This window comes from Camelus bactrianus, chromosome 16 (assembly GCF_048773025.1).
Source record: "Camelus bactrianus isolate YW-2024 breed Bactrian camel chromosome 16, ASM4877302v1, whole genome shotgun sequence".
In the NCBI taxonomy this organism is placed as follows: domain Eukaryota; kingdom Metazoa; phylum Chordata; class Mammalia; order Artiodactyla; family Camelidae; genus Camelus; species Camelus bactrianus.
This window is the reverse complement of record NC_133554.1, coordinates 6,943,749-6,959,228: the sequence shown is the minus strand read 5'-3', so window position 1 is coordinate 6,959,228 and position 15,480 is coordinate 6,943,749. Positions and strand designations below refer to the sequence as shown.

At 50.5% G+C, this 15,480-nt stretch overlaps 1 protein-coding gene across 7 annotated transcripts in view; it reads right to left on the bottom strand.

Moving 5' to 3' along the window:
- The window catches only part of MYH10 (myosin heavy chain 10), a 179,626-nt gene that overhangs the window by 19,956 nt on the left and 144,190 nt on the right, over positions 1-15,480 (bottom strand). For all 7 annotated transcript variants that reach the window (XM_074342224.1, XM_074342223.1, XM_074342225.1 and 4 more), the window contains 11 exons: positions 10,691-10,884; positions 10,479-10,600; positions 8,980-9,049; positions 8,731-8,891; positions 7,837-7,945; positions 7,594-7,725; positions 6,567-6,773; positions 4,093-4,230; positions 3,497-3,620; positions 2,106-2,277; positions 851-1,063 (listed from right to left, as the gene is read on the bottom strand). In XM_074342224.1, the coding sequence (XP_074198325.1) occupies positions 851-1,063; positions 2,106-2,277; positions 3,497-3,620; positions 4,093-4,230; positions 6,567-6,773; positions 7,594-7,725; positions 7,837-7,945; positions 8,731-8,891; positions 8,980-9,049; positions 10,479-10,600; positions 10,691-10,884 (1,642 nt within the window). The remainder of the gene's footprint in view (positions 1-850; positions 1,064-2,105; positions 2,278-3,496; positions 3,621-4,092; positions 4,231-6,566; positions 6,774-7,593; positions 7,726-7,836; positions 7,946-8,730; positions 8,892-8,979; positions 9,050-10,478; positions 10,601-10,690; positions 10,885-15,480) is intronic.

The following is a 15,480-nucleotide window of genomic DNA, read 5'->3' as shown; positions in this document are numbered from 1 at the left end:
GGCGGCCTTCTCTCCAGGCCCAGCACCCGAGGAGCACACGGCCGTCCACCGGGGAGGGCTCCATCGGCTTCCACACAACACACCTCCCTCCTGGGGGCCCCAGGCTGCTTCCTACCTCTTGGACCAGACATGTCTTTGTAGAGGACCCAACTGTCCTTGCCTTATTCCAGGGCTTGCCTTTGCCCCCTTCTCAGTCACGGGCCACCCTCTCCATCCCGCACACCGTAGAAGGCAGGTGTGTGAGTGTGTGTGTGGGGGGGGTTCCTGGGGCGGCTCTCAGCTGTTACTCTCCTATGACTTCCTGGGAATCTTTGGCTGTGCTTCCCTGTGTGTCTCTCTTCTTCTACACGTGGCCCCAGGCTCACCTGTTCACAGCGCAGGCCTCTGCCTGACGCACACCTCTGTCTGGGTCCCCGCGCTCCCCTTCCCTGTCATCTTTGTGAATATGTGCCTCTCTGCTCTTCTGTTTGTCTCACTGTTCGGATCATTTGCTGCCACCAGCAGATGCCCGACCACCCGCGTCTCTCCTCCTGTTTCTGTTTGTCCATCTGTCCCTCCGGTCCCTCCTCTCTTTACCTGGTCCATGTGTAAACCTTCCAGCCCCCCGTGCACACCTGCCCCTCAGCCATCCACCACCGACTGTGCCTTTTCTCATCACACCTCCCTCCGTGCAGCCGCCTGTTGGTCTTCCACCTGCCCTGTGCTTTCTACCTACAGGCTGGTTTGTTTTTAACCGCTGATATTTTGTTCCATCCCACCTGCCATAGCTTCCTGGAGGAAGACTGGACACCCAAAGTGACAGCATGAAAACCACACCATCTCCCCAGGACAAGCACCCCCCAACACTCACCGCAGTTCCTGCTGCGCCGCCGTGGTGTCCAGCGTGTCCTCCAGCTCTGTCTTCAGAGCTTCCAGCTCCTCGCTCAGGTCCCTCTTCTGCTTTTCTGCCTTGTTCCGTGACGCCTTCTCGGATTCGAAGTCTTCCTGGAGCTCGGCGATCTGAGCTTGCAGCTCCCGCACGACTTTGAGTGCGTTGTTCTTATGCAGCGTCTCGTCGTCGCCCCTGTGAAGACATCCAAGCGCCTGCAGCGTTCAGCGGGGCGCCCGGGGGCCGTTTCCACAGGAGACCCCGTGCTCACCCTTCCGCCCGCGGCCTGTGCACCGGCCGCTCCGCAGGCGAACGGCTGGAAGGCCACAAGCAGCTGCAGAGCCAGAATCAGGATGGGGCCCTGGTCCTTCCCCAAGGGCTAAAGTTCTCCATTAAATGGTAGGACCATTTTAACAATTACAATATTAAAAAATCCCCTCTCGAACAAGATGTTCTTCTATATAAAACACTGCTCGAGGGGGCAGTCCTGCCCGTCCAGTTGGTTCCAGCCCAGAGCCAATCAGTAAATTCAAAGAAGTTCTTGGAAGGAAGCAGAAGCAGACCCGCCACCTTCCCACCTTCCACTGCACGCTTGTCTCTCCGCTTCACGTGGTTCAGTGTCAGGAGCTGCCGTGACGCAGCTAGTTGGGCAGTTTGTGGGAGGGAGGGGAGGCTGACCCATGGCAAGGGGAGAACTTTTGTCCTAGATTCCAGCCCCCACCTCACCCTGCAAGCGAGACTGACAGTGACAGACACAGAGAAGGGTTTTTGTTGTGAGACTTTCTCGATTGTAATAAATTATAAACTGAGTCCTGTGGCCATGCAACCAAATGGTTATTGTTTATCAAGAAATGCAATGCTAGTTTTAAATGTATTTACTATGTATGACTTCTTCTCTAAAACTGAATGGCTTAGAGCTGAACAGCAAATCATCCTAGCAGTGGGGGGAGTATCATTTCTGAAAAGTGATTTCCTTCCTCCAAAACATACTGAAGCTAATGTGTAATATACAGAAATCAGAATATTCGATATGGTAAAATAATCTGTTCTAGTGTGAATTTCCAAGGATTTCATGATACGACTTGTGATTTCTAAGGGTAAATACCAAGAAGGATGGATGAGATTTCCTGGCTGCCCTGACACAGATGCTCCTGGGCTTCCCAGGCCCCTGTGTCACACCCAGCGCTGAGGAGGCCCCATGCTGTCCTCCACCCCGCCGGCCCCTGCCTGTGCGGACCTGGCCAGGGCGCCTTGCAGCTCCTCCTCCTTCTTGGCCACCTGGATCTTGAGCTCATCGATCTGTGCCTGCAGCTCGGCGATCTGGTCCTGCAGGTCCGTGGTCTCGCCGTCCAGCTTCCTCTTGGCCTTTTCCAGTTCCTGGCGGGTCTTCTCCTCCTTCTTCAAGCGCTCTTTAAGGCAAGAACAAGAAGCTCCTCAGTACGCTGAACGACACACCACGTGGGCAAATTCAAAATATACTGATTAAAGTTGAAAATAAGCCACTGTATTCTAACGCATGTCACTGCCTTTAGTAACACTGTGCCAATTGCTCCATCATCTGAACCCCGACAAGATCAAACTGAAGGCGAGATAAGTTAATGGGAGGGTGGAATTTTCAGGAAGAAGCCGGGAGGATCCTAAAGATGTCCTTCCATGGGGAGCAGGCCCCGAGATCAGAGCTGGAACCCTCGCATGTCATGTCGTTTGGAGAGGGCTTGGCAGAGGCTGGTCGGCGTGTGACTGCTGTCACCCCGGCCCCTTCCACCGCGAATCCCTGGTTGGAAACCAGACTGCAGTTCCCGAGCCCGGAGGGCCAGAGGGCGGAGTGGGCATCTCTCCCTCTAAATTCTGAAGTGATCCCTCAGATGCTGGCCTTTCTCCCTCTCCTCCCAGGCCCGCCTCCGCCTGCTCTCTGTGCCCCGTGCGGGGGAACCGTCTACGAGCAGGAACCTCACGCGGGAAGACTCCCCTCCTGGCCCTTCTCCTGTCTATACTACACAATAGGACAGCACTTCCTAAACGTCCTTCTGAAAACCACCCATTTCCTCCCCATTACATAGAGGAGCTCAAGAGCCACGTTCAGAGCCACGCTCTTCCCTCCTCCAGTGTCCACACCTGCCTCCAGCTTCGGGTCGAAGAAAGGCTTTCTGTGCTCTTCCCAACCTCCAGCCTCTTCTTTTGTAGAAGGCAATGATTCGTTTTGCAAAAATCCTACCATTTCCTGACATGACTTGAGCCATTGGAGTGAGGCGCTGGTACCCTGCACAGATTCTCCTGTCCCTTTGTGAGGGACACGCAGGCACCTTAGTGCAGTGTTCAGATTAAACACACACAACTTCAACGGCCCGTACAGCCCAAACTTAATTTAGCCCACCGAAGGGCGATGTATTTTACCACAAGACCCAACTTTAGAATAAGTGAAAGTTTAAAAGATGATTTAGTGCCATTCCATCATGAACACTAGGTGACTAGGGAAACAACGGGACCATGTAAGAGACCTATTTTCTCAGCTGAACCCAAACTGACGAGCAGGCACCCTGTACATCTCCTATTACTGCACGTTCTGATTCAAGCAAAGTCTAAAGACTCACGTCCTAGTCCTCAACTTCTCTAACCCCAAACACTCACCTTCTAAATCCGAGATCATCACTTCTTGCTTGTTCCTGATTTTGGCCAAGTTTTTTGCCTTTTCTTCCTCTTCAGCCAGCTGAGAGGAACACTCAGCGATGCGGTCCTCCAGGAGTTTCTTTTCCTGAACAGAAGAAAGGGCTTCAGAGAAGGCATTCCGAGCAGCAGCGGGTTCGCCATCACTCAGAAAACAAGCGAGGCTGGCTCGGTCTCCCCAGCAGATTGTGTGTTCCAAACAGGCAGGCACGGGAGGCTCACTGGTGGCGGGGACGACCCCAGAGCCTGGCTGGGCCACCTGGCCTGCAGTCCCGCAGCTCGTGCCAAGTGAAGGGATGTGCAGCCGGGAACCAGTCAGCAGTGAGTGACCGACGTGCACCTGACGTGCGGGTCAGACCGTCTAAGGAGTTATGAGGAGATTCGGCTGGTTTTAAAAGTTAAATAGGTTCTGTCTTTAGAAGTCTATGTGGACTATTGGTCTCTAGAGACTCAAAAGAACCCGAACTCTCCTTGAGAATTTCCTGTTTGAAGCAGAGTATTTTCAACCCAAGTATTTTCCACATTCTGAAATCAGCTTTTCAGTGGAAAGACTCTCTTACTTTGATAAATTTGGAGTTCTGGTCCTCGAGAAGCAGGATCTCCTCTTCCATCTTCTTGATTTTCGCCTCGGCCGTCACCTTTTCCAGCTGCAGTTTCTGGCGAGCCCCCTCCTCCTCGTCCAGCTGCTCCTCCAGGTCCTTGTGAAGAGAGCACGCAGTCAGCCCTCACCCTCTACAAAATCTACCTGCGCTGACAATCAGGCAACGCGTGTTCAAATGAAATACCAATTTTTGATTTTCAGTATGGCAAGGATATTTTTAAAAATACAAAATGCAGTTATGTGAAACAGACACATGTCCCCACCGTAGGCTGAGTGCACAGCGGCCAGTCCCTCTGGAAGCCAAAAGGCAAAATGCAGCAGCTCTGAAAGAGCATTCCGTTTAAACCAGCAATGTCAGGAAAAGGCACAGATGTGACATAGTTATAAAAGAATGTAGAGTAAAGCCTTTCACACTGAGGAACTATGAACATACTACAAAGGAGTCCTGGTAATTAAAAGTTGGTGTAAAATGGAATAACGTAGTAATTAAAATCCGTATTATAGAATAATCACAGAACTGCATCAAACACATACTTAATTTATTTGAATTCTACTAAGTATATTTGGCCAAAAGAGGAGAGCGAGGACAGAGACACCACAGTGGAGACAGCACAGGGCGGTGGGGAGGGCCGTCCCAGCTCGGCGCGCGGCTCCGCGAGCCCGTCACCGACGGGGCGGGATTCCAGCGCTTGCTCATAGTTTAACTATTTGGTGCTTCTCTTTATTTCACGCCCTACAGCACTGTGTCTCATCAACATATGCATTAGACGACACAGTTGTACGTACAAACCACTGTAGGGTCAGCTTAAGAAGCTTCCAAGGGTAACTGGCTATATAATTTATCATGGTTGACTCTGAAATGAAACCTTTGGAAATACTAACTTTTTACTGTGGGAAACTTCAAACACACATACATACAAAGAGAAGCACGAGGCACTGGCAGACACACCAACCCAAGCTTGACGAGCATCGACTCACAGCCGATGTCACTTCCTCTAGACGCCCCCCTTCTCCCCTTGGGTTATTTTGAAGCAAATCCCCCTGGACATCACATTTCATCTGTAAAACCTTCAGGCTCTCTCTTTAAAAGATGAGGCCCATTTAAAAATACACTTGTTTGTCTGAATCCAAATAAGGTTCTTACATACAAGCAGAAAAATTAAAATAACAAGGACAATGGGGGTGACAGGTGGGAGGAGACTGTTCAGTGCTACTTTGTACTTTCTAGGTATTCTATGAAAATCATTCAATGTTGTCATCAGGAAATTAATATTAAAAACAAAATAAAAACCAAAGACAGCTCTAGTAGCTTTCGTTGAAAACAGTATAGATCAGAAATCCCCGAAAGCCTCACAGGTTAAAAAAAAGAAAAAAAAAGAAAAGGACAAGGGACCAGTAACAAGGGTGGGTTTGCCCAAGGGCCATGGGGTTAGTACAGAGCCTGACACATCACAAGAGAAAAAAGAATCAACATGTAGTAAGAACTTTACCATACATATTTTTATAATGTGTTTGAATGAATTTGCATGTCACAAAAGGAGCTAATAAATTAAGATGATAGTGCAAAAAACTAGGAGTTTAAGATTCCAAACAGGGAACTATATTCAGTATCTTGTAATAACCTATAATGAAAAAGAATATGAAAACGAATACATTTATGCATGTGTATGACTGAACTATCATGCTGTCTACCCAAAATTGGTAACACTGTAAACTGACTATACTTTAATAATAAAAAAATAAATTAAGCTAAAGAAAAAAGTTTCCAGTAACGGGTATGAAGATAAAAAGCACTGAAAATCAAAACAAGCCAAAAAAAAAAAAAAACAAAAAAAAAACCAAAAAAAACCCAACAAACCTCACAAAACAAAACAAAGCCTGTTCTTATGAAAATGTTTGTTTTCTAAAGAGTACGGTAATGCAAGCATTTCATGTGAAGGTAAAATGTGGAGTATTAAAAAAAAGCGTAGTGAGACAGATGACGACTCTGGGTGTCCTTACCCCGTATGAGTAGAACATCATCATCACTGAAGTGAGCACATGCGGTGTCCGTGCTGAGCACTTCTTACGAACCAAACCACCTCGAGATGCCCCACGAATGGAGTGAGCAGTGGAATTAGTGATGACAAAGAACAAATTCGGTCCCCACAGGATGCTACAGACCCTGGGATGTTTCCACTCTGAATCACTTGGCATCTTAGAAGATGCCACATCAAAACATAAAAAAAGACTCCAATTCAAAATAATGAATCTACTTTTGAAGGAAATCTATTACACGTGTGCTTCGAATGATGGTCCTCTTTTAAGGGGGGGACTGTTTACTTAGGCTCCTTTTGCACCTCAGTGGACACAAGAATCCAAACCCACAGCTTTACTCAACAGATCCACTTGGAAAACCCCAATATAACACTAAATGGAGACTCCAGTAGATACCTGAATATGTGCTTGCATTTTCTTCTTTTCATTTTGGAGGATTTGGTTTCTTTCTTCTTCTTCTTCAACCCGAGACTCCAAGTCGTGGAGAATCTCTTCTAACTCCTGCTTTTTGGCAGCAAGTCTTGCCCTCATCTCTTCTGCTTCAGCAAACAGCTCGGTCTCTGCCTGCAGCTGCTCCGCCAGGATGTTCTTCTCTTCCAGCAGCTGCAACCACAGTAGGGGACCCGTGCTGCAGCGTGCCCACGCTCACACACGCGGGACCGTCACCAGGAACCCAGAGTTAAAAACAGGTAGCGTCACCGGCACAACTTTCAAATGTGTCCTCAGCTCCAGCAGAATCAGCTGGATGGAAACACTTTTGGTCGTTTCTGCCGTCTCAAGTTATTCTGAGTAATACATGGTAAATTCATGCTATTTTAAGAACTCCTGTTCTTACTATTAAGGTATTTCACAAAAGGACCAAAGAACATTTGAAATATTACTCAAATCTGTAAAGTTCATCGGATCTAAAGCTCATGGGGACACTGGTATCCAGTGGTACTCTTGGCCGTTGTGGTTAATCTTTTGGCCTTGAACATTTCCATCCTGTCACTGTCACCTACAGACATTCCCTGGGTCTCCACTTTGCCCACGAAGCAGAGCCTCCTGGGGGAGGGACACGGACTCGAGACCACCGCCGCTGGAGAAGGGGCAGGTGGGGGGCCTTGCGCCATCTCATCCTTTTACTTTTCTCTATTTCCCGGTGAGCAGTCACAGGAAGGGGGCAATGCCGAGAATCTCACTGAAAACAGGCGTGAAACACACCTGACAGCAAATGTGACCATCTGCGTGTCCCTCAAGCGCAAGAGGACAGGCTGACTCAGTTTACCCAAACCCCAGGGCCTGGCGTGATGAGTCTGCTACCTCTCTTCTCAAGTGGCCGCACTGGGACAGGGGGCAAACCCATGAGAAACAAGATGAAGTTCACTAGTAACTGACTGGCCAGGCTCCCATCCCGGGCGCCGGCAGGAGCTCAGGGCCGTACCTGCTGGTGCTTCCGCTCCATCTCCTCCAGCTCTCCTTCCACCTTCGTCTGCTTCTCCTTCACCTTCAGGAGCTCTTCATCTTTGGCCTGCAGTTCCTCCTCCTGACGAGTGACCTGTAGGAGTGGCTTCACCTACGACGACAGCGAACAGTGAGCGTCGCATCCCACCCCCGCAGCGCCTCCCGGTCCCCTGCGCTGTCCGTCCTTCCGTCCGCGTCCGTCTGGGGCAAGCCGGGAGCCCACCTTGGTGAAGACGCGCCACCACTGCCAGTGCCGCAGCTTCAGGTAGGCAGCGCAGTTCCGCTGCAGCACCTTCAGGGCGCTCAGCTGCTGCTGCTTCTTGGCAAAGGCCCTGAAGGAGAGCAGGGAAAACTCACTATTAAAGGAAACCGTGTTTGGAGAGCCATTGTCGTTGCAGACTCCCCAGACAGGCGGGATGATGCCTCCAAGTGGGCTGCCCCCACCCAGTCCCCACCAGATTGCGGGGCCGCTCAGCCGACCTCCAGCATCTGTCACGGGACCCGCACTTTGTTCACAGATGCTGCCCCAGACGTCCCCACCTCAGATCCCGCTGCCACCCTCTCAGTCTCCACCACCACCCTGGGCCCAGGTACCGCCATTTCCACGGCATCACTCAACTTCCCACCTGGGCCACCTGACTGCTCTGCACGAGGCAGCCAGGTGACCGCAGTGTCCGGACTGCCCCTCAGTGCTGCTCACCTGAACTTCTAACACCTGCCAGGGGCCTGTCTCTCGAGCCTCTCTTCCCACCTGACTCGCCCTCCCTCCGTGCTCCAGACATATGGATGGCGTCACTTTCCAGAACCACTGCTGTGGTCCCCTGGCTGCAGAGCTCTCTCTGCTGTTTGGGGCGCCAGCACCTTCTCATCCTTGAGGTTCCGGCTCAGAGAAGCCCTCCCTGAGGAACCACGTGGAAGTGGGACCCCAGCCCCTGTCATCTGCCTTGGTCCCCTGCTGTGTCCTGATGGGGAACATGTGTCTGCTTACTTGGCCATCAGTCCCATCAGAATCCACAGGACAGGGGCCTCACGCCTCACGCACACTCGTGTTTCTAGCACAAAACATTCTCGGTGCCAGCACACACTCTGAGCACTTAATTCACCATTTCCCACTTACTTTCTGGCTAGGTAGCCTCGGCAAACAGCCTGGAAGAAGATAATGATATCGGTAATTTTTAAATCTCTTTCTTCCTCTAAGTGGGCCAGAACTCCAGCTCTGAAAAAGATCTTGCTCTGTCCGATTCTGTACAAGTTTGGGTCCAGTTCTAAAGCCCGGATCTAAGAGAGAAAGAGTCTATTCATTATTTTTGCTACAGAAATGATTGTATTGACAACTCTCAAACCAGAAAAACCAAGAAAAGCTTACCATTCGTTCACAAGCCTGTTTGCCGTCCATAAAACCTTTAGGGATGGCGTTTGGAGTTAGGATCTCATACCTGTAAAAGAAGTGGCCAACAAGCCTTTTGTAAAAATTCGTGGAAGCATGTACCTACTAGGAGTTCTGCTTTCTCTAAGAGGCAATAATGTGATAGGCAACTGTCAAATTAAGAGTAGAAAAATAACCATCTGATAATCTGAGGTTTTCTGCGGATCTAGTTTCTATTTCTTAAAAGCAGCAGCAAAATGAAAATGTGGTTAATTCTCCCAGGTCAGAGACCAGGTTTAAGAAGTTGTGGCAGAGAAGAATCAAACCTTTTGTTTTCCTTTACTTCCCACAAAATATCCACATCCTTAAGACGCAAGGAGAATCTGGCCTTGTGAAGTCACTGTCAACCCGCAGGCCTCACTGGACAAGAGTGAAGCTGCTACAGCAACGCTCAGAGGCCCCTGTTTGGAACATTAGTCTCAGGGTGACGCCAGACACCACGGGGCGGGGTGTCCACGTGGCCACCGAGCTGCACACATGGCCCCTGCGCACTCTGCTGTGTGCAGAGTAAGGTAAGTTTTAGCACAAAGACAGTGGCTGTATTAAAAGACGAATCCTGGCTACACCGGCCAGCTCTGTATACTGAATGCCAGTTATGTTCTCTTTTCTCCTGTTAATACAAAGGGCGAGTTCACCACACAATGAGGCCACAGCATGGGTGTCCCCCCAAAAGCTAGAAGGACTGGAACAGCTATTAGGCTGGGTCCCACCTGTAGCTTGTTTTACGGGACAACAGATGCTGTCCTACTTGGAAACCTGACTTCCAAGGGGAAAGAGGCAAACCAGACCAACTGTCACAGGAAATTACACAGCAGACTTTTAAAATGACCACCGTGTTTTCACCCACTTCTGTACGCACTGATCTTCTCCTTCTCGTTTCTTTCTCAATTCTTCTTTTTCAATCTATCCTATTCCCTGCTCTATTTTAGAAGGACTGTGTACACACAGGGGAAAACACATGTGTACACACAGGTACAGAGATACAGTCACTGACAAAAGATGGAAAGAAACCCCCCAAAGTGCTTTCAGAAGTCACATCTGAATAATTTCTATTTACTTTTTATGTATTTTAAAATTTTCCCTATAAGGAACATGTATTATTCATTTATTTTAAAAAATCAGTTTAAAAAATAATTATGTTTAAATCCCAGTTAGAACTGTCTGAATGAGTAAGTTCTCAGTGTTCAGTGTTTTCTCACATCTGCCTCAGGGCCTGGGACCGTCTGATCACCTACCGCGGCCGGCAGCGCTCGGCCTCTGTAAGGCAGGCGCTCAACAGTCCTGACCGACAGCAGGGGTCAGAGTGACGCTCCCTTTCCTGTGTGAAAAGAAAAACTATCCAGGGAACAGGAAAAAACCTCCCCTCATTATCTCACTGCGTGATTCATCTTCAGACAAGCTTTGATACATTCAGAAAAAAGATACAAAGGGAGCAATACCTCTGTCGGAATTCCTGGAAAACAATCCGGTTGGGGAATCCCTGGCGACAGATTCTGATGCCCTCCAGGACGCCGTTACAGCGGAGCTGATCCAGCACCAGGTGGGGGTCCAGCTTCCCAGCCTGACTGGGCAAACAACAGTTTTAGAGCCTCACCTCTGACGCCTTGCCGGGGGCGGCCTCGTACCAGTACCCACTTTGCTGAACACGCACCCGCTTCTCGTGGTTGGGGATGATGCAGCGCACGAAGTTAGGGTTGGTGTTCCGCAGGGTGGCCATCAGCTTGGTGAGAGACTCTTTATAGAGCTGCCCAACGGTCCGAAACATGCCCTTCTTGGTCTTGTACGCGGAGCCGAAAGCTGTCTCGGTCATCCCCGTGACTTGATCCAGCCCCACGATCCGGTCCACTGGTGGGAAGAAGAAAGGAAAGGGAAATGAGCCGGACCTCAGCCGGCAGCCGGGCAGGGAAGACAGTGACAGTGCAGCAGCACAAGCTTGTGGGACAGATGGCGGGAGATGCCGCACCGCTCAGGCAGCCAGCGCACCGGACACCGCGCAAGCCGTGGAGCTAACAGCCGCACACTGTGGGGCAGGGGGACCGCAGTGCGGACCCCGCACACCACGCACCAGCAGACGCCTCCTGCTGCGCTAGTGCCAGGAGCTCACTGTCTGACAACGCCTGCCTGTTACATACACAGTTGTTGGTAAATGAAAGGTCACGGCTGGCATTATTGATACACAAACTGACCCTGTGACAAGTCTCAAAATCAGAAATGGCTTCTAAGGATACAATGAAAATACACGACCTGACAAAGCAAATCCACGTAAAGATTATGCGCAGTGATCAGGACCAGAGTCATCTCGTATTAGCCAATGAATTTCCAATGAGAAGAGCTTTCTGAGTTTCAGGAACAAATGCAGGAAGATCAGATTACGTCAGCTCAGGATTTTAGGGATCAGTCGACTTCAGCTCTCTCCTCGAAGCGCCAGCACCCCTTATGACAGGGGAGGACACAAAATCGGAAGGCTGCCTAGGCTGAGCTCAATGATGGTTCGACTTCTCAGACGCTACGCTGTCATTAGAGGAGCTGAGACTTCCCACTGTCCACACAGACCCGGCCGGCGCACCCGCCGCTGGCAAAACATTTGGGGCATAATATGCTCTCATTTTTCAAAAAAAATGATAAATGAAGGAAACACATAACTGAAATATTAAAAAAAAAATCAAAATATCAACTGAACTACCCCTATGAACGCCCCTTCCACACTAGCAGCCCCCCCCCCACCGTTTCTCTTGTTGTTCCCCAGGGCGGGAAGACGTGGGGACCAGGCACTGTGTGAAGTGCTTTGTCAGCAGAACCTCACTCTTCATTCCAATTCTCAGTTTGCAGCGAAGTTTCTGTGGAAGAGGAACCAGGAGGTGAGGAGGCTGTCTGTTCAGTTACGCGGGTGGGGGCTGGGAGGAGGGTGGACAACAGGGGCGGAGGCCCAGGCTCCTGCCTGCACACCCCCTGCACTTTCTCCTCTGAAGCCGCCAGACTCAGGGGTTCAGGGCAAAGCTATGCTCTGGGTCTACCTAGCATCACCTAGAGACCACCATTCTTTCCTGTGCCTTCAATCTGTCCTCTCCACCTGCTCCAGCAGGAAAAAAAGCACCAAGCCCACCCCTGCACATGCCATGACAATGAACTCTTTCTAGAGCAGTTCTCACACTTGCCATGCCTGGTCCTTCCCACTGACTTTTCCTCCTGCAGCCAACTGGCTTCCAGGCCGCCCTCCTCCCCTTGCCCAATAGACTCAGGAGATATTCAGGTCTGGTGCAGACTGAACTTGACCCTGGGCCATATGCCTGTTGACTGTCACAGCAGCATTCTCAAACTTTCCACTCCTGGCTTCTCCGTGGACCACGAACCCCACCTTCCCCTGGACCTCCATCTACCTCTCGAACTGCTGCCCCACCTTGGTGACGTCTCTGCTGCTTCCCTGTACATCATGATGCTATGCTCACTAGGGGTCCAAACTCATTCACCTGAGATCCTTTCTAGAATGAAGCAGCACACAAGGGCAGGCAAACATCCCTTGACCTTTGCCTTTCTCGAGCCCCAGTCTCATCCTGACTGATCTCATCTGTGATTCCTTCCTATACCTGACCCAGCACCAGTCACCAAGCACCCACCTTCTCCTTCCCACCCAGACGTCACAGCGCTGCCTCGGCCTGCCTTCCACACAGTCTCGCTAAGTGCCTATCACATGGCTTTTACTCAGTATCACCTCCCTCGAACCTAGCATGCTGTCTGGCCTATAACATGCTTGATACACATACATTAGCAAATAAATGATGTAAAACGTTAGATACATTCACAATTACAAACAGTGAGAAATGCATCGAAAGAAAAGAACAAGATGCTATGAGAAAGATGGGCGGTTCGAGATCTCTCTGGGGAAATTACATTTAGTGCCTGAAGGGTAAGAATGAGCCAGTGGGAACAGTGCGTGTGAAGGACCAGGGGCAGGAATAAGTGGAGAAGCTGGTGCCAGGGAGGCACGGTGGGTAAGGAGGGGACAGACCCGCATACTGGCTGCTTTAGAGAATGGACTGGGGGGAGCGGGGGGATGAGGGGTGACCGATGTTGTAGCCCAGGCTCTGAGAGAGATGATGGAGGCCTGAACTTGTGAGATCACAGGAGATGGACAGAGAAGGGAGAGTCCCGATGTGTTGGTGGGAGGATCAGCTTGCTCTTATGATTAACCCGACATGGAAAATCAGGCCGAGGGACATGTCAGGAATAACTCCTAGGATTCCAGCTTGAGCAGGGGAGTGGCTTGTGGTGCCCCTGGGAGGATGGGAAGGGGAGTGGGTTCTGTGGGTAGGAAGACAGATCCAAGCTCTGTCTAAGTCTGGGTGCCCGTGAGACACTGTGGTGGAGGTGAGCTGCCAAGTGGATGGCTGAACATTCCAGTCCGCTGCTGGGAAGAGAGGTCTGGGGGAGAAAAGGAATATTTGGGAGTTGTCAACCTGCAGACAGTACTAAAGTCACGGGACTGGATGAGCCGCCTGAAGGGTGAATGAAAAGAGGTGAGGGTGTGGGGTCGGCCGGGGAGCTGGGGAGGAAGAGCTGATGAGGAGGACGAGGGGGGCCAGGAGCCAGGGGCTGAGATCAATGTCTAAACAGGGGACATCTACCCCATCCCTCCTCCCGTATTTCCCGTGCACAGGTGGCCGCTGGTTACTCAAGCCAGAAACTGGGAATTGGCTCAAGCCAAACTTCCAGAAGCCTCCACCCGGCCCCCTCTCCGCCGCCCTAGCCTGGGCTCTAACTTCTCACCAGGATCCTAACCGGTCCCTTTCTCCGGCCTTCCCACCCCACTGCTCCCTCCACCCCCGTGGCCACGCGGCTCTGCCCAGTCACACCTGTGGTCTCAGTGTCAGGCATTTCTAAAACAAAGCGAGATATTTGCTCCTTGACTTCAAATCCTTCCTTCTCTCCTACAGCACGTAGGACACGGTCCACAGAGCAGCCCAGGGAAGAACTCCACTCAGAGTCAGAAACACCTGCCGCCGAAGAGCTGTGTGATCTTGGGTCAAGTTACCCAACTTCTCCAAGCCTCGGTTTGTTCCTCTGTGAAATGGAGCCACTGTGACTGACCTCACAGAACCGAGGTGCCTGGAAAGCAGGCAAGAGCTCAGTGAAGGGACCTCCCATGCTCCCTTCCTGCATGGGCCTTGGCTCCAACTCTACAAACCAGCTACATTTTCCCAAACACACCACGCCCTCAAGTCTCCATCCTTTGGTCTCCACCAGTCCCCACCCCCTTGTAGCCATCCTGGCAAACTCATCATGGCTCTTAAATCTCCGCTCCTTTACCTGCCACCTCTTTCTAGGCTCCAGTGTCCACTCTGCCTCCAGTCTGAACAGGCCACTCCCTCCTCTAGGCTTCACATTACGCCAGCCAGGCCCTGGGACACCTCTGCTCTGTTCCGCGTACCTGCCCACTGGGCTGGGCTTCTGGGGGACATCGCTCCAGCATCTCGCACACTGGGTCCCAGGAGCTGACCCCTGGTGTGCCTGGATATGACCCCTCTGATCACTGGCTCAGACCATTTCTTCTGCCTTCCCCACCGCCCAGTGCTGGGCCCAGTTTGGCCCCTGGCACACAGTAATTCTTTTAACAAATATCCACTGAATGAACACAAAATTAACCACAAGGACAAGTCACAGCCACAACAAAAGAGAAGGACTGCCACGCTGGCTTGGCGGGGATTCAGCCACCTTGGCCTGCAGCTCTCTCCCAGCAAGGGCGGCTCCCCCACAGAGCGTGACAGCCGCCTGGCAATGCAGCCCCGGGCAGGGACCGCCGGTCTCTTTTCAAAATAGTAAAAAATATAATCTGATTTGTACCTGATTTTCAAACTTAACTTTAGTAAGGGGTAATCCAAAGCTAAATATTCAGATTTTTAAATAATTAACAATTTAAAGTGTCAGTTTCTTTTTTTTTAATTCAAAAGCTTAAACTCATGGTTAGCTTCTACCAATGAGCAAAATTATCTTGCGGGTAAAAGAGAAACACTTTGGGAACTTCATGAAATGATTTGGGCCACACTAATAATATATGATTTCACTCAAAAATCAAGACTTAGAAAATCCTGTTTTGAAAGAATATTTTTGTGTTCAAAATGGTTACGCAGGAATCAGAGAAAGGTAGAAAATACAGACAAGATTTCAGCAGCTCCTGGAAATGAACAGCACTGCTGCTTCTAAGACCGATAAATACTGCTGCTAAAACCTCCGAGTCTCACAGCCCAGGGTTTCAGGGTAAAGACTGGGTTTGTCTCTCCTCCTGCTACATACTCTTCCATCTGAGGTGCCAGGAAAGGCTGTTCGGCTGCTCATGGGCACTGCAATTCATTATTTGGTTGCCCAGCAGCCTGAAGAGCTCAGAGTATTTTGTACTAACAATTCAGCAAGCTACAAACCTGACGTGGACAGTCAGGAGTTAGAGGA